This window comes from Ornithorhynchus anatinus, chromosome 5 (genome assembly GCF_004115215.2).
Source record: "Ornithorhynchus anatinus isolate Pmale09 chromosome 5, mOrnAna1.pri.v4, whole genome shotgun sequence".
Classification (NCBI taxonomy): Eukaryota; Metazoa; Chordata; class Mammalia; order Monotremata; family Ornithorhynchidae; genus Ornithorhynchus; species Ornithorhynchus anatinus.
The window spans coordinates 32,926,617-32,947,711 of record NC_041732.1 but is presented as its reverse complement, the minus strand read 5'-3'; the positions used below and the strand labels follow the sequence as shown (position 1 = coordinate 32,947,711).

Below are 21,095 nucleotides of genomic sequence, written 5' to 3'. Positions count from 1 at the left end.
TGAGGAACTGAGGCACCGAGAAGTGAAGTTACTTACCCAAGGTCACACAACAGACAAGAGACGAAGCTGGGATTAGAACCCAAGTCCTCTGCCTTCCTAGCTCTTTCCACTAGGTCATGATGCTTCTCTAAGTGCTAGGGTTGGGAGGTATATGCGTAAGTGTTGATGGTGGCTGCTTGGTTGAGGCAAATGTGATGGTGTAAATTGAACAAGGAAGGCTTCCTGGAGAAGGTGGAATTTTTTGGGGAGGTCTTTGAAGACTGGGAGTGCTATGATCAAGCAGACTGGGGAAGGGGAGAGAGTTCCAAGCAGGGGGAGCTCTATGAGTGAGAGGACTGGAGGTGGAAAAATGGAAAGATAGGTAGGAGGGGAGCTTAAGAGGAAGAAAAAATGGAGCTGGAGTGTAGACCTGGTCTGTGGGTTGGAGAAAGCTGCTGGAGAGTCTTCTGAGTTTTTGTCTGATGAGGAGGGAGACAGGCATCCTTGAAGGTGAATGAAGAATGGAAAAGATAATAATAATATTAATGTTGGTATTTGTTAAGTGCTTCCTAGGTGCAGAGCACTGTTCTAAGATCTGGGGTAGATACAGGGTAATCAGGTGGTCCCACATGAGGCTCACAGCCTTAATCCCCATTTTACAGATGAGGGAACTGAGGCACAGAGAAGTGAAGTGACTTGCCCACAGTCAGGCAGCTGATAAGTGGCAGAGCTGGGATTCGAACCCATGACCTCTGACCCTCAAGCCCGGGCTCTTTCCACTGAGCCACGCTGCTTCTCAAAAGATGCGTTCTGAGCATTGTAATGATAACTGTGGTATATGTTAGGAGCTTACCGTGTGCCAAGAGTTTCGACCTCGGCACACAGTAAGATGGGGGGGGTTGCCCGTCCACCTTTACAGCAAACAGAAACTCCTTACCATTGGCTTTAAAGCTCTCAGTCACCTTGCCCGCACACCTTATCTCACTGAGTCCTCTACACCGTAAGCTCATTCAGGGAATGTGTCTGTTTATTGTTTTACTGTACTCTCTCCAGCGCATAGTACAGTGCCCTGCACATGGTAAGCGCTCAATAAATACAACTGGCTGTCTTGATTTCCTACTCTAACCCAGCCTGCTCACTTCAGTCCTCTAATGCCAACCTATTCACTGTTCCTCAGTCTCATCAATCTCATCACTGACCCCCAGCCCACATCCTGCCTCTTGCCTGGAACTCCCTCTTCTTTCATATCTGACAGACCATCACTCTTCCTGCCTTCAAAGTCTCATTAAAATTAAATCTCCTCCAAGAGGCTTTCCCCCAGTAAGTGCTCACTTCCCTCACTCTTCATTCTGTGTTGTCCTTGCATTTAGATTTATATCCTTTAAGCACTTGGTATTCACCCCACCCTCAGCCCCACAGCACTTAGGAACATATCTGGAATTTATTTTAAAGTCTGTCTCTCCCTCAAGACTGTAAGCTCCTGTTGGGCAGCAAACGTGTCAGCCACCTCTGTTATACTGTACTTTCCCACACGCTCAGTATTGTCCTCTAGACACAGTAACAGCTCAATAAAAACGACTCATCGACTGATACTAAACGCTTGGGGCAGATACAGTATTGGACATCATCCCTGCCCGACATGAGGCTCTCATCTAAGCAACTATTTCATCCCCATTTTACAGGTGAGGAAACTGAGGCAAAGATAAATCATGCGACTTGCCCGAGGTGACCCAGCAGGCAAATGACAGAGCCGGAAAGAGAACCCAGATCCTCTGACTCCGAGCCTGGGCTCTTTCCACTATGCCTCACACTTTTAAAAATGAGATCCAGTGAGCAATATCTAGCCTCAAGGTGGATAAGAGCTGATTAAAGAAAATGTAGGATCAGCTCTCTGGTGCTAGAAAGGGAAAGAAAAAAGCCTATTCAATTCATTCCCCTCCCAGAGTAGAAAATACTTTCAAATAACAAGCTCCCTTCAACTCCAAATTCATTCGTTCAATCGTATTTATTGAGGACTGACTGTGTGCAAAGCTCTGTACTAAGCGCTTGGGAGGGACAACCTGCTTATCTCGTATATAGAACAGTGCTTGGCACAGAATTAGTGCTTAACAAATACCATCATCATCATCATCATTACTATATAACAATAAGCACATTGTCTGCCACAATGAGCTTACAGCCTAAATGATCATGAAGCAATAAAAATTAGAGAAGCAGCGGGGCTCAGTGAAAAGAGTACAGGCTTGGGAGTCAGAGGTCATGAGTTCGAATCCCGGCTCTGCCACTTGTCAGCTGTTTGACTGTGGGCAAGTCACTTCACTTCTCTGGGCCTCAGTTACCTCATGTAAAATGGGGATTAACTGTGAGCCTCACGTGGGACAACCTGATTACCCGACAACCTGATTACCCGGTATCTACCCCAGCGCTTAGAACAGTGCTCGGCACATAGTAAGCGCTTAACAAATACCAACATTATTATGATTATTAGTATTAAAAACTCTCCCAAGTCGGCTGTCTCAATGAAGTCTGCTGAAATGGTCCTTAAAGGAATATCCTATAGTGTCAAAATTTGCACCTTCGAAAATGAGTGGGAAGCAGCATGGTCTAGTGGAAAAGAGCACGGATGGACCTGGGAGTCAGAGGACCTGAGTTCTAATCCTGTCTCTATCCCTTGTTTGCTATGTGACCTTGGGCAAGTCACTTTACTTCTCCGTGCCTCGGTTACCTCATCTGTAAAATGGGAATTAAGATGGTGAGCCCCACTCGAGACATGGACTGTATCTAGTCTGGTTTGTATCTGCCCCAGTGCTCAGTACAGTGCCTGGCCCAGGGTAAGCACTTAACAAATACCATTTTAAAAAAAACAGGATCCTAAATCTCTATATATAGTCATTTTCTCCTTCAACACCCTTTTAGAAAAAATGTCAAGAAGATTTCCTTTCAAAGGAAGGGTTATGTTAATCACTTCAGCAGAATCAGTGAAATAGTCTCATTTAAAGAAGGGCAGGGTGAACTGTTCTAAAGTTTAAAATATGGGCTTTAGTAGGGGCAGGTTTAATTTAAAATTACAGTTGTTAAAAAAGCCCATCAGTTCTTCAAAACACATACCCACTTCTACAGGTTGTTTCCTACGCTTGCCAAGCTTACCAATGTCCTAGTGACGACATACCCGAGGGTCAATACCTGGTCCAATAGTGTCACTGCTTTAAGTCATATTTGGTTACAAATCTTATTTTGTCTACATCTGAATTTATTTCAAACTAAGCCCCCGCTAATTTGCATGAGTAGCGGTAGAAGCAGTCATAGACCTTCCGGATTTACGTTACTAAACATTGTCGATTACTTGCTTTAAAAATGGCATTCTTTCGGGCGGTTTAAATCTCTTTCTGAAATATTCATATTTGAATTAAATTCTGCCATTGTTTTCTTTTAGACTGGGGCGGTAAAGAAGAAAAAATGCCAGAAACATTATTTTCACCATCTTTGAAGACATTCTTTCCTTCCTCATTATTCTAATACTTTGAATTTGTTTAGCTCTTTCATATGTCTGAAGCGCATTCCCAAACAATTATCCCGTTTTCTCCTCACAACATCCTGTGAGGTAGGGAAAGGCAGGTGTTCTCCTAATTTTACCGATAAAAGAACTGAGGCACAGGGAGGTTGTGACTTGTCTCTCCCTCTAGACGGTAGGCTCGCTGTGAGGAGGGAATGTATCTATCAACTCTGCTGTAGTGTACTCGCCCAAGCACTTAGTACCTTACTCTGCCCACAGGAAGTGCTCAATAAATACCATTGATTGATTGATTGATTGTGCAAAGTCACGCAGCTGGGCAGTTGGCAGAGTTGGAGCAAGAACTCGGACCTTCCGCCTCCCCTGACCAAGCTCTTTCCACTAGGCCCCACGCTCCTTGATAAACCCTAACCCTAACTCTCCTTGATAAAAAGTGATACTGCACCAAAGTCCTTCTACAATCGATAAGCCTAGAAATAAAGCTGTGCTTCCCCTTTCTCCGTTCTCTACTACCTACCCTTTCTTCCTAATTTGTCCATGGGCGCTTTTTCTTACTTCCTTTTTACCTTAGATATTTCTCTTAACTTTTTTCTTAAGGCCCGGAACTGTTGACTTCTGGGTCTGAATTTGGCTGTAAGAGAGGGGTAAAAACCCCTCAAAAATGTAAGCCCCCACTAACAGAGTTGAAGAGCTCTAAATAGAGCCCAGAGGCAGGGAGGTCTTTTAAAAACAGTCCTTTTTCATTTATAATCTTCTCCTAGGGTGGTTGTTTATTCTCCGGCTGTTGAAGTTGACATTTATGTGGGTTTCAGTTCCCATTAATTCCCTTTTCCGTTTATAGCCCAAAGCAGTGGAAGCTTAAAGAGATAACAGCGGTGAAATCAGATGAGGTCGTTTTGGTGGTTACCCCAATCCTAAATTACCTTTCTATAGAATAACAATAATAATAAGGGGAATTATGGTATTGTTAACTGCTTACTATGTGCCAGGCAGTCTACTAAGCGCTGGGGTACTAAGCAAGGTAATTGGGTTGGACACAGTCCCTGTCCCACATGGAGCTCACAGGTTTAATCCCCATTTTACAGATGAGGTAACTGAGGCACAGAGAAGTAAGGTGACTGGCCCAAGGTCACAGAGAAGACTCATGGCAGAGGTGGAATTAGAACCCAGGTCCTTCTGACTCCCAGGTCCATATTCTACCCACTAGACCACGCTGCTTCCCTAGCAAAGATACATAAAAAACAAACATTTCCAGCAAGGTGAAATAACTATTAATCACACTGAACTCCACTGCAATGCATCAAATATCAGAAATTGGAAACTAATCATTTTTTCCCATCACAGAATTTTACTGTTTTTTATTACACTCTTAATACTCCACTCGCCTGTCTTGGATGTAAGTGATATCATAACTAACTTCGTCTAGGTTAAGATCGATGCCAAGCTACTTTGCAGGAGAAACCTGATTGCCTGATTTTTGTGAAATTAAAAGTTCTTAATTATTACCACCCTCAGAGAGGCTGATCATTAATTGATGAGAAAGTGTGAAGCACTTCAAGTTCCAGAAGGAAATCCACCAGGGAGTGCATGCAGTTTAGCTTTAAACAATTACGAACCCGCCTGCCTAGACCTCGATTCAGACTCTATTTTTACACACCTGCACAAAATCTGCCCACTCAGGTCAAGGGGACAAACCGATTCAGAGAGAAGCAAAAAGCCGCCAGCCACTAAATTTTACCTCTCCCTTCTCCCAGTCTTAAAGTCTTCTGACACATAGGCAGCTCCAGACAAATCTCTTGCTGAGAGACAGCAGTGACATCAAGCCCCCAAGGGTGCTGCCTTAGCAAAGTTCATTCCAAACGACAAGCAGCCAGAAAATTTTCATGACCAAAGTGTGCAAGAGTCTCCACAACGCTCACAATTACGGAGGCTCGTCGCCCGCGGTGTTGTTTTTGTACAGAAAAACAGGTCTACAGGTAAATGCAGGAGTACTTTTGTAGGTAAGTGGATATACTTGAGGGAGATAATAATAATGTGGGTATTTGTTAAGCGCTTACTATGTGCAGAGCACTGTTCTAAGCGCTGGGGTCCGTACAGGGTCATCGGGTTGTCCCACATGAGGCTCACAGTCTTCATCCCCATTTTCCAGATGAGGTCACTGAGGCCCGGAGAAGTGACGTGACTTGCCCGCAGTCACGCAGCTGACAGGTGGCAGAGCCGGGATTCAAACCCATGACCCCTGGCCCCCAAGCCCGGGCTCTTTCCACTGAGCCACGCTGCTTTCCTAGGGGGTTGGGACAGGTGGCCTCGAGGACTTTGGTAGAGGAAGTGTGAGAAGGAATTTGAAGACCAGAAGGGATGTGTTTGGGCATTTCAAGGTACAGTGGCAAAGTCGAACTTATGCCAATTAGGCCTATGCCTAGGGTGGCACATCTGAAGGGGCAGAAGATGTCCTCCACTCCCTTCCTCACTTCCCCAAACTGCTGAACTTCCAGGAGACTACAGCGTCCAGCAGCAGGAACCTGTTCCTCCTCCATCCCCATCGGAGCCACCACAGGGCCCACACTTCATGGCCGCCGGTCTGTTGTTTTTGGAGCGACGGACTGTGAGCCCGCTGTGGGCAGAGATGGTCCCTCTCTGTTGCTGAATTGTACCTTCCAAGCGCTTAAGGCAGTGCTCCGCACACGGTGAGCATTCAATCAAAACGATTGAATGAAGAATGAATAACATCTACATCCCCCAGTATAAAGGGCCAAGCCAGTTATGGACCACCCATGGATCTAACGATCAATTTAGGGCGGAGCTTCTGAAATCCACCACCGTTCCAGCTCCTAAAACCAGTATGTGGACTATTGAAAAGCACAGAGACCTGGCAGTCCGGCACCAATTGCGGATTCTGTGCCACCTCAGAATATTGGGCATCCGTGTCCCCTGGCATGTCCTCTGTTGCCTTCCGGCTGCTCTTCGAACAAGCTCTAGAGTTTGAGGGTGGTAATGTTGTTGTCTGTCTCCCCCTTTTAGATCGTGAGCCCGTTGTTTGGGCAGGGACGGCCTCCATCTGTTGTCGAATTGGACATTCCAAGCGCTTAGCACAGTCCTCTGCACACAGAAAGCGCTCGACAAATACGATCGAATGAATGATGGGAGCAGGCAGGGATAGACAAACTTGCAGGCATCTGCTGCAGAGGAGTTCGAGACTCTTCCGCTGGAGCCTCTCGCACGGTGCTCCGTAAATATTAAACTGAAAGAGGGATGGCAGACTGGAAGCCTGTCCCCAGTGGAAAGAGCCCGGGCTTGGGAGTCAGAGGTCATGGGTTCTAATCCCGGCTCCGCTGCTTGTCAGCTGGGTGACTTTGGGCAAGTCACTTAGCTTCTCTGGGCCTCAGCTACCTCATCTGGAAAATGGGGATGAAGACTGTGAGCCCCACGTGGGACACCCTGATCCCCTTGTATCCCTCCCAGCGCTTAAAACAGTGCTCTGCACATAGTAAGCGCTTAATAAATGTCATTATTATTATTATTACACTGACAGGGACGTAGTAAGTGCTTAACAAATACCATAAAAAAAAAATGATGTTTTGTTCAATTTTGTTTTGCTGTCTGTCTCCCCTGTTTAGACTGTGAGCCTGTTGTTGGGCAGGGATGGTCTCCATCTGTTGCCCAGTTAGGCAACATTCCATTCCAAGCGCTTAGTCCAGTGCTCTGCACCTAGTAAGCGCTCAATAAATACTATTGAATGAATGAATTTATCTTGATGATGTCTGCGCCAGACTATTTTGTTCTGTTCAGACTTTGTTGTCTGTCTCCTCCCTTCTAGACTGTGAGCCCATTGTTGGGCAGGGCTGGTCTCTCTCTGTTGTCCAACTGGACATTCCAAGCGCTTAGTCCAGTGCTCTGCACCTAGTAAGCGCTCAATAAATACTACTGAATGAATTGATTTTGATGATGTCTGTGCCAGACTACTTGTTTTGTTCTATTTCGCTGTGCCGTCTCCCAGCTTCTAGACTGTGAGCCTGTTGGGCAGGGCTGGTCTCTCTCTGTTGTCCAACTGGACATTCCAAGCGCTTAGTCCAGTGCTCTGCACCTAATCAGCGCTCAATAAACACTACTGAATGATTGAATTTATCTTGATGATATTTATGCCAGACTACTTGTTTTGTTCTGTTCTGTTTGGCTTTGTTGTCTGTCTCCCCCCCTTCTAGACTGTGAACCCATTGTTGGGCAGAGACGGTCTCTGTTGCCTAACTGGACATTCCAAGCGCTTAGTCAATGCTCTGCACCTAGGAAGCGCTCAATAAATACTACTGAATGAATTTATCTTGATGATGTCTGTGCCAGACTACTTGTTTTATTCTGTTTGGCTTTGTTGTCTGTCTCCCCCCTTCTAGACTGTGAACCCATTGCTGGGCAGGGATGGTCTCTCACTGGACATTCCAAGCGCTTAGTCCAGGGCTCTGCACCTAGTCAGCACTTAAACGCCAACATCATTATTATTCTTTAGACTGGGAGCCCGTCGTTGGGCAGGGACGGTCCCTCTCTGTGGTCCAGTTGTCCCTTCCAAGTGCTTAGTCCAGAGCTCTGCACCTAGTAATGGCTCAATAGATACTTTTAAATGAATGAATTTATCTCGATGATATTTACACCAGACTACTCGTTTTATTTTGTTCTGTTTGGCTTTGTTGTCTGTCTCCCCCCTTCTAGACTGTGAGCCCATTGTGGGGCAGGGATGGTCTCCCTTCCTATTTCAAGCGTTTAGTCCAGTGCTCAGTACCTAGGAAGCGCTCAATAAATAGTATTGAATGAACGAGGCCGTGACTAAACGTCCCAAGAGGTCTCTGGGGCCCGGGGAGGGAAAAAAAACAAGAAAAAACCCATCTGTGAGGAGGCCGGCCACAAGATGGTGGCTGCTCGTGAGGACCCCGCAGAGGACCATCCTCATTCTATTTATCGTCATTATGTGGTCTTGTTTTTGTCCCTTTGTCTCCCCCATTTTGACTGTGAGCCCGTCGTCGGGCAGGGACTGTCTCTCTCTGTTGCCCACCTGTCCCTTCCAAGCGCTTAGCCCAGTGCTCTGCACCTTTGGGCAAGTCACTTAACTTCTCAGTGCCTGTTACCTCATCTGTAAAATGGGGATTAAGACTGTGAGCCCCACGTGGGACAACCTGATTCCCCTGTCTCTACCCCAGCGCTTAGAACAGTGCTCGGCACATAGTAAGCGCTTAACAAATACCAACGTTATTATTATTATTATTAGTCAGCACCTAAACCCCAACATCATTATTATCCTTTAGACTGGGAGCCCATCGTTGGGCAGGGACGGTCCCTCTCTGTGGCCCAGTTGTCCCTTCCAAGTGCTTAGTCCAGAGCTCTGCACCTAGTAATGGCTCAATAGATACTTTTAAATGAATGAATTTACACCAGACTACTCGTTTTATTTTGTTCTGTTTGGCTTTGTTGTCTGTCTCCCCCCTCCTAGACTGTGAGCCCATTGTGGGGCAGGGATGGTCTCCCTTCCTATTCCAAGCGTTTAGTCCAGTGCTCAGTACCTAGGAAGCGCTCAATAAATAGTACTGAATGAACGAGGCCGTGACTAAACGTCCCAAGAGGCGTCTGGGGCCCGGGGAGGGAAAAAAAAACAACAAAAAACCCTTCTGTGAGGAGGCCGGCCACAAGATGGCGGCTGCTCGTGAGGGCCCCACAGAGGACCATCCTCATTCTCTTTATCGTCATTATGTGGTCTTGTTTTTGTCCCTTTGTCTCCCCCATTTTGACTGTGAGCCCGTCACTGGGCAGGGACTGTCTCTCTCTGCTGCCCACCTGTCCCTTCCCAGCGCTTAGCCCAGTGCTCTGCACCGAATCAGCACTTCAACCCCAACATTATTATTATTCTTTAGACTGGGAGCCCGTGGTTGGGCAGGGACGGTCCCTCTCTGTGGCTCAAGTGTCCCTTCCAAGCGCTCAGCCCAGGGCTCTGCACCCAGTCGGCGCTGGCTCAATACGGATGAAAGACCAGCCGCGAAACGGGCGCGCGCAGGGGAATCCCCCCCCGCCCCCTCCCACCTCCACGCGCGCCCCCGGAGGGCGGCGACTGCGCCTGCGCCGGTCGCCTTGGGGCTCGCCCCCCCCCCCCCCCCGCCCTCCCCGGAGGGAGGCGACCGCGCCTGCGCCGGGCGACCTGGGGCTCGCGCTCCGTTCGGCGGTGACGTGCCTGCCTGGGCGGGGGGGGGGGGGGGCGCGCGCGGGGGGGGATGCCCGCGCGCGGGGGCGCATGCGCGCGTCGCGAGGCGGGTCGCGAGGCGGGTCCGTTGGGCGGCGGCGAGCGCGCGCGCGCGCGCCCCGATCCTGTCAGCGGAGGGGGAGGCCTGGCCGACGAGGAAGCGGCCGAGGCGGAGCCGCAAGGACCGGCCCCTCGCCGCCCCCCACGGCAGGACCATGTCCGCCAGGGGCCCCGGGAAACTCTCCACCACCGAGCGGATCATCAAAGGTGAGGCCGGGGCTCACGGAACACCGGGCCTCCGCCGGCTTTCCGGCCCCCCCCCCCCCCCCCCCGACGGCCATCATTCATTCAGTCATTCATTCAGTCAGTCGGTTTCTCTTCCCCCCTTCTAGACCGGGAGCCCCTCGTGGGGCAGGGATGGTCCCTCCTTGGGCCTTCCCAGCGCTTAGGACAGTGCCCTGCACCTGGGAAGCGATCGATAAATACTATTGAATGAATTTACGTTGATGATGTCTGCACCAGGCTCCTCGTTTGGTTCTATTTTGCTGTGTTGTCTCCCCCCTTTTAGACTGTGAGCCCCTCGTGGGGCAGGGATGGTCCCTCCTTGGGCCTTCCCAGCGCTTAGGACAGTGCTCTGCACCTAGGAAGCGATCGATAAGTACTATTGAATGAATTTATGTTGATGATGTGTGCGCCAGATTCCTCGTTTTGTTCTATTTTGCTGTGTTGTCTCCCCCCTTTTAGACTGTGAGCCCATTGTGGGGCAGGGATGGTCCCTCCTTAGGTTCCAAGCGCTTAGGACAGTGTTCTGCACCTAGTAAGGGCTCGATAAATACTATTGAATGAATTTATGTTGATGATGTCGGCGCCAGACTCCTCGTTTTGTCCTATTTTGCTCTGTTGCCTCCCCCCTTTTAGACTGTGAGCCCATTGTGGGGCAGGGATGGGCCCTCCTTGGGCCTTCCCAGCGCTTAGGACAGTGCTCTGCACCTAGGAAGCGATCGATAAATACTACTGAATGAATTTATGTTGATGATGTCGTCTCCAGACTACTCGTTTTGTTCTATTTTGCTGTGTTGTCTCCCCCCTTTTAGACTGTGAGCCCCTCGTGGGGCAGGGATGGTCCCTCCTTGGGCCTTCCCAGCGCTTAGGACAGTGCTCTGCACCTAGGAAGCGCTCAATAAATGCGACTGAATGAGTAAATGCATTTTGCTGTCTGTCTCCCCGCTTCTAGACTGGGAGCCCCTTGTGGGACAGCAGTGGTTTCTCTCTGGTGCCCAATTGGACATTCCCAGCGCTTAGGACAGTGCTCTGCCCCTAGGAAGCGTTCAATAAATACTATTGAATGGATTGATCTTGATGATGTCTGCGCCAGACTCCTTGTTCTATTTTGCTGTGTTGTCTCCCCCCTTCTAGACTGTGAGCCCATGGTGAGGCAGGGCTGGTCTCTCTCTGTTGCCCAGTTCTACCTTCCAAGCGCTTAGGACAGTGCTCTGCACCTAGGAAGCGCTCAATCAATACTATTGAATGAATTGATCTAGATGATGTCTGCGCCAGACTATTTGTTTTGTTCTGTTTTGTTGTCTGTCTCCCCCTTTCTAGACTGTGAGCCCATGGTGGGGCAGGGATGGTCTCTCTCCGGTGCCCAGTTGGACCTTCCAAGTGCTTAGGACAGTGCTCTGCACCTAGGCAGCGCTCAATAAATACGATTGAATGAATGAATGGAGCGGTTACTAGGTGCAGAGCACTGGACTAAACGCTTGGAAGGGACAGTTCGGCCGCAGAGACCATCGCTGCCCAACGGCGGGCTGACGGTCTGGAAGGGGGGGGAAACAGACAGCACAATGCATTTATTCATTCAGTCGTATTTGTTGAGCGCTGACTAGGTGCAGAGCACTGGACTAAGCGCTTGGAATGGACAGTTCGGCAGCATTCATTCAATAGTATTTACTGAGCACTTATTAGGTGCAGAGCGCTGGACTAAGCGCTTGGAAGGTCCAACTGGGCAACAGAGAGAGACCACCCCTGCCCAACGACGGGCTCACAGTCTAGAAGAGGGGAGACAGCAAAATGCATGCAGTCATTCAGTCGTATTTATTCATTCAATAGTATTTATTGAGCACTTACTCTGTGCAGAGCACTGGACTAAACGCTTGGAATGTCCAGTTTGGCACCAGAGAGAGACCATCCCTGCCCAACGACGGGCTCCTAGTCTAGAAGGGAGCAGACAGCAAAATGCATTCATTCATTGTCGTATTTATTGAGCACTTCTTAGGTGCAGAGCACTGGACTAAGCGCTTGGAATGTGCAATTTGGCAACAATCCTTCATTCAGTAGTATATAATGAGTGCTTACTATGTGCAGAGCACTGGACTAAGCGCTTGGAAGGTCCAATTGGGCAACAGAGACCAGCCCTGCCTGACGGGCTCACAGTCTAGAAGGTGGGGAGACAGCAAAATGCATTCATTCATTGTCACATTTATTGAGCGCTTCATAAGTGCAGAGCACTGGGCTAAGTGCTTGGAATGTCCAGTTAGGCAACAGAGACCATCCCTACCCAACAATGGGCTCACAGTCTAGAAGTGGGGGAGACAGACAACAAAGCCAAACAGAACAAAACAAAAACAAGACAACATCATCAAGAGAAATAGAATCAAGGAGATGTACATCTCATTAACAAAATAAATAGGGCAATGAATAATACGTACAAATGAGCACAGTGCTGAGGGGAGGGGAAGGGGGAAGAGTAGAGGGCCATGGGGAGGGGAGGGGGAGCAGAGGGAAAGGGGGGGCTCAGTCTGGGAAGGCCTCCTGGAGGAGGTGGCATCAGGACCGCTCTCCCCCAATGGGGGAGGGCATCGTGGGCACCGACTGCTCGTCGATGCCACCCGGGTCATGCCCCGAGCCATTATTGCAAAGGCTTGTCGTCCCCCCTCGACCGCATCCTACAACTTGGATATACTGTCCTCTCCCAGGAGCTCAGTACAGGACTTATAGGGCACCCACCGTAAGTGCCCAATAAGAGTAATGGTCTTTGTTAAACACCTACTAAGCGCCGAACACTATTCTGAGTGCTGGATCAATACCACTGATTGCTGCTTCTATGAGCCAATTTATCTCGATGATATTCATTCAGTAGTATTTATCGAGCACTTACTATGTGCAGAGCACTGGACTAAGCGCTTGGAATACACAGTTCGGCAACAGATAGAGACCATCCCTGCCTGACAACGGGGTCACAGGCTAAACGGGGGAGACAGCAAAGCAAAACAGGAGTCCTATTTATCTCAGTGGTATTCCTTCAGTAGTATTTATTGAGTGCTTAGCATGTGCAGAGCACTGTACTGAGCGCTTGGAATGTACAAGCCAGACTGCTTGTTTTGTTTTGCTCTGGCATCTGTCTCCCCGCTTTTAGACCGTGAGCCCATTGTTGGGCAGGGACGGTCTCTCTCTGTTGCCCAGTTGGACATTCCAAGCTCTTAGTCCAGTGCTCGGCACATAGTAAGCGCTCAATAAATATGATTGAATGAATGAATGCTTCGATACCCGCCAATTCTCCCCCCCCCCACCTCCCCATAGGCAGTGCCAAGCAATTAATACAGTGCTCTGCACATAGTAAATGCTCAATAAATACTATTGAATAAGATGAAACCTCTTTAGGTGTTGCGGATTCCAGGGATGCCTCAAAATACCACAGTCATCCAACCCTTCCATCCCCCCACCCATTCCACCCTGAAGCCTGACTGCATCGAAGTCATAATAAAACACGTTAAAAATGCCCTCTCCCCCCCCAAAAACCAAATTGCCCCTGATGAACGCACACCTCTCATCGGACGCAGACCCTTTGTAACATCTAGGTTGTGTTGGTTTTTTTCTTTTGCCTCCCCCATTAGTCATACAGTCTTAGTGACAGATCCTGAATGATGTTTACCGATCGGAGTAGTCACCCAAGGCAAACATTTCTGTACTCCAAATACTAGATAAAACAAGGGCACAGCAGTTGGTTTTTGAATTAATAAGGAACCTGGACCTTGGTCTTAAATTACCTAGAAAGATTTTGTTAAATTCGTTGAGAAGCAGCGTGGCCCAGCGGGTAGGACACGGGCCAGGGCATCAGAAAGAGCTGGGTTCTGATGCCAGCCCCCGCCTCTTGGCCGCGGTGTGACCTTGGGCGAGTCACTTAATTTCTCTGTGCCTCAGTTCCCTCATCTGTAAAATGGGGACTAAGATGGTGAGGCCCATGTGGCACAGGGACCGTGTCCAACCCGATGTGCTCAGCATTTAGCACGTAGTAAGCACCTAACAAATATCACGGTTATTGTTGCTGACAATAATAAATATGCGTCTTTGAGTATTCAGGTGCCCAGTTCGGACAACCTTTCCCATTATGCTTAGGTAACTAAACTTTGGAATTTTCAAAGACCTAACAAAGGATGACAGAATGTGTAAGGTCCTATGGAATGGTGTCCTTCACTCTTGTGGTGGCCCGGGCAGTTAAAGTCCGGGAGGGGATTTGGCCTATGTTTTTCCTGTTGGCATTTGAGCAGGCTGCCCAAATAGCGATTGACTCTGGACTGTGAGAGCTTTGCGTGCAGGGATCATGTCTACCAACTCTGGTGTATTGAACTTTCCCAGATGTTTAGTATGGTGCTCCGCACACAGCAAATGTTCAATAAATACCATTGGCCGCATAATCATTTTCAGAAGAAAAATCAGTAGAACTGTAAATGTTAACAGAGCTCGGCGTTTCAAATATGTACACGGACACAAAATCGCATGATTGTGCCATTTTAAGACCTGTGTAAACTTGGCGAGTGAGAGGTGGCCATCAGTCAATCGGGGGTATTTATTGAGCACCTACTGTGTGCAGAGCACTATACTAAACGCTTGGGAAAGTATGGTGTAACGGAGCTGGTAGACAAATTCCCTGCCCCACAAGAAGCTAACAGTCTAGAGGGGGAGACAGATTTTCAATAAATAAATTAGGGCAGTGTCCACAAGTACTAAGGGACTGGGGGTCTGGGGATAAAGGCTACTATATAAAAATATTTATAGTGCAGGTGCAAGGGTGTTGAAGAAGGGAGAGGGAGTAGGCGAAATAAGGGCTCAGTCGGTCTTCATTAATATCTGGAGGGTCCTAGTTGAAAAAGTCATCGTGGGCCCCAGTCTGCACTTACTTGGAAACGGACTTATTGCTTTTTTAGGAAATTGAAATTTTCCCGATTATACTTGCCTTTATCATCTCCCCTTTAGCCTGTACCCAGAACTGTCCATGGAGACCAATTTTCTGCAGGTTTAAAATGCTACAGCTCGCGTAAAGAATCTGCTAGGAGACCGTTAATTCTACCAGTGTCTGATAGTCCACTAGCCCGTGGCTTCTCCTCATGCAGTTGAAGGTGTTGATCATAATTTTTCCAAAACTGTGGTTTGAGAACTTGGCTACACTGAATTTTTTGTATTTTTGGTACTTATAAAGAGTTCAGATTCCTGGCTTGGTAATGTGTGAATCAGACAAGTGGAGGTCGTGAGGTTAAGCTCTGTTCTCCAATTTGGTTCATGAAATTAAGAAAAATAAAACACTTAGGGGCAACCTACCTGGGTGCTAGATAGGTTATGTAGGCCCTGGCTGAATTCTTGTATGTAAAACAGCAAAATAAAATGACAGAACACTAGCAGTATATACACATATAAAATGGATGTTATAGCAAATGCAGAATAGTAAAATTGAATTGGATAGGTGTGGGGTTTAACGGAGATGAAACTTAGAAAAATCTTAGTTTTAGATTCGTCCTTGATTGGCTTCTTCCAGGCCTGTGGGACCGACGTGATCACCCCATTTTTCTCCTCTTTTCTCCACTTTCTGTAGAAGATCAGGGTTATGACCAGCATTACCTCAAATTTGAAGTAGTTTAAAAATTGGGATTTACCTAGATACCAAGTCTCATGTGCCCGTACCAGATGCATCACATCCTCTGTTTTATATATTTGAAAAAAATGCTTAGGTAGATTTATTAATGTCTGCATTTAAACCAGAAGTGAAATTGGTGCACATATGCTGAGCCACATTTTTCTTCCTGCTAAAATGTCTTCTTTCTGCTTTAGTATAGATTTATTATAATTTCACCCTTTTTAAATATTAGCTTTTTGGATAGCTGCAAATAGTGTGAAAACAAGCTTTGGACTGGCTTACATTTTGACATTGGCTCTTTTTATTTCTGGCCTGTCTGGCATACTACCAACAGGAAGCAAAGAAACACCTCTTTATTTTCAAGTGTAAGTCACAGTATGGACAGGGCCAAAAGTGGGTGTGTCTGTTTAGGACTGTCAGTACTTTTTTTAAAAAAGATACATTTTGTCTTAGGCGTAAAGTTTTCATAGCTTTTGTAAGGCTTATTCTGGTATTTTTGGTTTTTTTTTAATGTAGCATAATGATGTCTCTCTTTTGGAAATCCAGGAAAGCATTAGATGTACACACTCTCTTCCAGATGCGAAGAACTCTGGGGAAATGAGTTTTGGTTCGAAATCTAACTGATCCCCTGAGAGTATAAAAACTTGGGTTGAAGGATGAATTGGTGTGTACTGCTTCTCCAGATAAATAGGACTTTTGTAGTGAGTCATTCAGTTTAATTGAGGAATTTTTGATCCTTTTCCAATCACCCAGTAAGCTCTAAATAAATATGATTGAATTGATATTTAGTAGTGAAGTTGCTTCCCTCCTAAATTCCAGAGTTTCACTTTTCGCTATAAAATGAGAGTGAATCGCTGGGAAAGTCCTCATGACAGTTATTTTGGTGGTAGAAATTAAAAAGAGCCTTTAGAAGCAATCCTTTCTGAAATTATGAAGTAGTGATTTGCAGTGCATACAGTTCCTGAGCAGCGTTGGTCATGTGGAGACTAGGGGTTGGGTAGCCCTGTGTGGATTTGGCGAAGCTTTTAAATTCATTCAGTCATTCAGTCATATTTATTGAGTGCTTACTATGTGCAGAGCACTGTACTAAGTGCCTGGAATGTACAATTCGGCAACAGGTAGAGATAATCCCTGCCCAACAAAGGGCTCACAGTCTAAACGTTTTAAATGTGCCCATGCCTCAGAGAACAGAACTAACTTCCTGCGATGAGTGATTTTTCCAGGTAAACGATAACATGGGTTCACTTTTGATTCCCAGTCTGTGAAGATTATGTAATTTTGAGATACCGAACTCTTTAAATGATTCTGGTACTGGTATTTTTGTTCCTTTTTTGGTGAGGGCGGGGGCTGCTTATTTTAACAAGCTAATGATTGCACGTCTGGCAGTTTTGCAAGGAGATTTTCTAATTAAGCACAGGACTTTGACATTTAAAGAATCATTATTCCTATGCTTCCCAATCTCCTTACATTTTAATACCTGATTTCGAACTCCATAGCTAACTACAGTACTTCCAGAATGAGAGCTCTAGACCGCAAGCTCGTTGCGGTCAAGGAATGCGTCTTGATATATCGTTCTATTGTACTCTCCCTAGCACTTAAGTACAGTGGTCTGCTCACAGTAAGCGCTCAATAAATACGAATGGGAGCTAGAGGCCCCAGGCCTGCCTGCTCCCAAGCAGTATCTGACTTGGGTAATTCTGGCAAATCACACAGTGGTTCAGAAATACGGATGAGTAGCCTTTAGTTCCCAAGATGAGGATTGTCTTCTTGGACACTGATTTTTTGTTGCGATTAGGAAGGAGGCTGCACAGTTCTTTGTCATCTTTGTCATCTCTGACAATATACATGTATCATTCAGTGGTGTTTACTGAGCGCTTACTATGTACAGACCACTGCACTAAGGGCTTGGGAGAGCACAGCACAACAGAATTAACAGACACATACATGATGCAAGTTTGATAATCGAGTTCTTCAGCTGGGACTACATGGTAGCAATACAGCCTGAAATGGCCAAAGAGATAAAGCTCTACCTTTGCATTTAGTAAACATTTATTGAATGCCATCGACATATAATGTGATGTTTGGAACACAAAGTTAGATCCCTAGTGGTAGTAAATGCATTTGGAGTGGTAGGATTGTGACCTCATGTTAACTTGAGACTAGAGAAGCAGCGAGGCCTAAAGAAAAGAACCCAGGCCTGGGGTCGGTCAGGATCTGGGTTTAAATTTTGGCTCTGCTACTTGTCTGCTGTGTGGCCTTGGGTAAGTCACTTAACTTCTCTGTGCTTCAGTTACCTCATCTGTAAAAGGAGGATTAAGACTGTGAGCCCCAGGTGGGACATGGACTGTGTCCAACAAATACCATAAAAAAAAAAAAACCCAAACCGAAAGAGAATGTCCTGCGTCTTTGGAAGACAAGGAAAGCTTTGAGAAATGAAAATAGGGAAGGCTTTTTTGTAGGAGCAAGGAGGCGCTTGATTATTTGGCCTTAATAATAATCGCGGCATTTGTTAAGTGCTTAACTGTGTGTCAGGCACTCTTCTAAGCACTGGGGTGGATACAAGCAAATTGGTCTGGACACAGTCCCTCTCCCACATGGGGCTCACCATCTTAATCCTCATTTCATCCTCAGTTATCAGCCAAGATAGCTGAGATACAGAGAAGTGAAGTGACTTGCCCAAGGTCACTGAGCAGAGAAGTGGCCAGGCTGGGATTAGAACCCAGGTCCTTCTGATGCCCAGCCCGTGCTCTTATCCACTAGGCCATGCTTGTTTCTAAATATCATGACTTGGGAGAAAAAGTAAAGGTAGAGGTGTAAAAAGAAAGTGAAAGGGTCAGACACAGTGAGTTTGATTAAGAGAGGCAGACAGGAGCTTGCTGGTGATGAAGGTCAGAATTAGAAGCTCTAAATTGGATCCATAAAGCAGTGGGAAGCCACTGGAGAGATTTGCAGTAATTTCAGCAATGAGGGAGGAAGATTATTTTGAATCAACTCAGAGATGGGGAAATAGAGAAAAACAATGGTGAGAAGGGAAATGTTAACGCCTGGATAAGGATCTGGTAGAGAAGCACTAATGTACATTTCTTTAAAGTCTGTTGCGTCCTCTTACCTGTAATTTATTTTAGCGTCTAGGTCATAAGCTCCTTGAGGGCACGGAACATGTCTCCTAACTCCATTGTACTGCCGCAGGTGCGTAGTATCCGTGCTCTGCAAAGAGTGAGCGCTCAATAAATACTCTTGGTTGATTTGATGGATTGAATGAGCTAGAAAGTTGATGGACAAAATACATTTTTTAGTGGATTTTGCACGTACAAGGGATAGCAAGGCTTTTAATACAGACATGCAATAGCAGGCTCTTAGCCCCCTAGAAGCTAGTCAAATAACATTCACTCCATCTCTGGAACACTGGAGAAGGGATGAAGATTCAAGAATATGTACATCTTTGAAGTACAACTTGAAATACTCTGCTTAGCTGTTGAAACGCCTCCTCTGACACACAAAGTGAAAACAAGGATCAGAAAATAGTAATGCAACAGCTGAGCTGGGATTATTTGTGGTGTCATATAGTACAACCTCTGAGTAGTTCATTTGGTAAATAACTCTTATTTTTTACATTTTAATGCTTCCCGGTATTTGGTTACTCTCTAGTTTTTACATTTGGAATTTATTTTTATACCGTGGAAAAGCAGCACGGAGTAATGGATAGAACACGGGCCTGGGAGTCAGAAGGTCATGGTTCTAATTCTGGCTCTGCCCCTTGTCTGCTGTGTGACCTTGGGCAAGTCACTTCACTTCTCTGGACCTCAGTTACCTCATCTGTAACATGGAGATTGAGACTGTGAGCCCTACGTGAGCCCTACAACCCAATTCACTTGTGTCCACCCCAGCGCTTAGTACAGTGCCTGGCATATAGTAAGCACATAACAGATACCACAATTAATGATAATTATTTCACATCAAGTCTTGAATTGTGCCCTGAACCTGGCAGAGCTCAGGCTGTCATAGCAAGCGAGTTGCTTTTCCCCAAAAAAACTGCTAACCGAAAAATATCACTCAGGCTGAGGAACTCCCTATGACCGAGAACCTTCGGAAGACCGGAAGACTGAGCCATAGACTTCATCTGGCATGAAATGTCAGTGGCGTGGTCTTATAAATTAGCAGCCGTTACCATTAAGCAACTGTTAATGAATGAACCTTGAATGTGGTAAGTGTTCTTGAGAAGTAGAGAAGTAAGATTTGACTACTGTACATAAGTACTTTGTTTTGATTCATATTAATGGTGTCTTTTCCTGAGGTCTCTGAATTCAGACCAGAGGCTCTGACTTGAAGAAGACATAATATTGCTTGAAAGCACGTCTGTAGAAGTTGTATTGCAAAGGCTTTGTGGAAGTAAAACCGTATAATAAAGAGTTTCGACTTGGCGGTGTTCAGAGAAAATACAACGCTGACAGAGATGACATGCTGATGAATTGTAAAAGTAGCTTGGAAAGATGAGGAGGTAGGGAATCTGTCCATCATGGAGGCAAGTGTTTTTGTAGGTATTTTGTGCCTTATGTAATTTTTAAAAATCTGATGCCCCAATATCACTGATGCCAAGGGTTTAACGCACGCCTCGAAGGGAGGTTGGTTCCAACCGAGTCCTTTAGTTTACTTGATAGAAATGAATGACTTCCATTTTCAAGACCAGTGATATAAATTGACACAGTAATTTAAGTTGGTGGGGAGGAGGACTTGTAAAAGTATTTGGGTGGTGCGTGCTACTCAGCAACATTATGTGAAATCACCTTTCACAGTTTAGCGGATTTTATTATTGACAAAGGATCCTTGATTAAGAAATGAGTCTGCGAGAAGTAGGACAGGGTGGTGGCTTAAAATAGGTTTGTTGGCAATGAACAGAGCTATTTAGGTAAATCCTGGAGTCTCTGTGAGGGTAGGGTCACATACTAATCTAAAGATAATAGCTTGTAGGCCAATAACTGTTTAGGTTTATCTCTAACTCTTCTTATTGGATTCCAGAAGTCATCCTTAGTAAAACTACGTATGTTTTATGCACATCTAATCACCATCCTAGATATGTTTGCCAGCGATACTGAACAGTAATTGTTCAGATAGTGGAGAAATTCATAATTTAAAAAAGCCCTAAGTAATGTAATATTTCCTCAGCGTGTAACAGGGTAGAAACCGAATTTCATATTGTATTTATTAGTCCTCTTTAATATCAAAAGTATTTGATTTCAGGTTTGATCTTTTGTAGCCTGATTTAGGAGTCCTGCCAAAGCTTCCCAACTGAGGGGAAGAGGAGCATCCTGCCATTAAATAGCACGGGCTCCATATTTAAGAAACAGTGAATAGCCCAAGGGAATCAAGCCGGTAGCTGTTACTCCAAGAGGAAAGGCCGTTCAAATTAATAAGAATTTCCTAGTATGAATAGATGGAAAGCTCGGTAAGCGTTTTCTTCTGTTTGGTTTTAGACTAGGAAC

The 21,095-nt window shown here is 46.1% G+C and overlaps 1 protein-coding gene across 2 annotated transcripts in view; it reads left to right on the top strand.

Annotated features, from left to right (window-relative positions):
* The first annotated feature begins 9,805 nt into the window (after positions 1–9,805).
* PPP3CC (protein phosphatase 3 catalytic subunit gamma) overlaps positions 9,806–21,095 on the top strand; it is a 74,127-nt gene continuing 62,837 nt past the window's right edge. For both annotated transcript variants that reach the window (XM_029064479.2, XM_029064478.2), the window contains exon 1: positions 9,806–9,974. In XM_029064479.2, the coding sequence (XP_028920312.1) occupies positions 9,923–9,974 (52 nt within the window). In that variant the 5' untranslated portion in view covers positions 9,806–9,922. The remainder of the gene's footprint in view (positions 9,975–21,095) is intronic.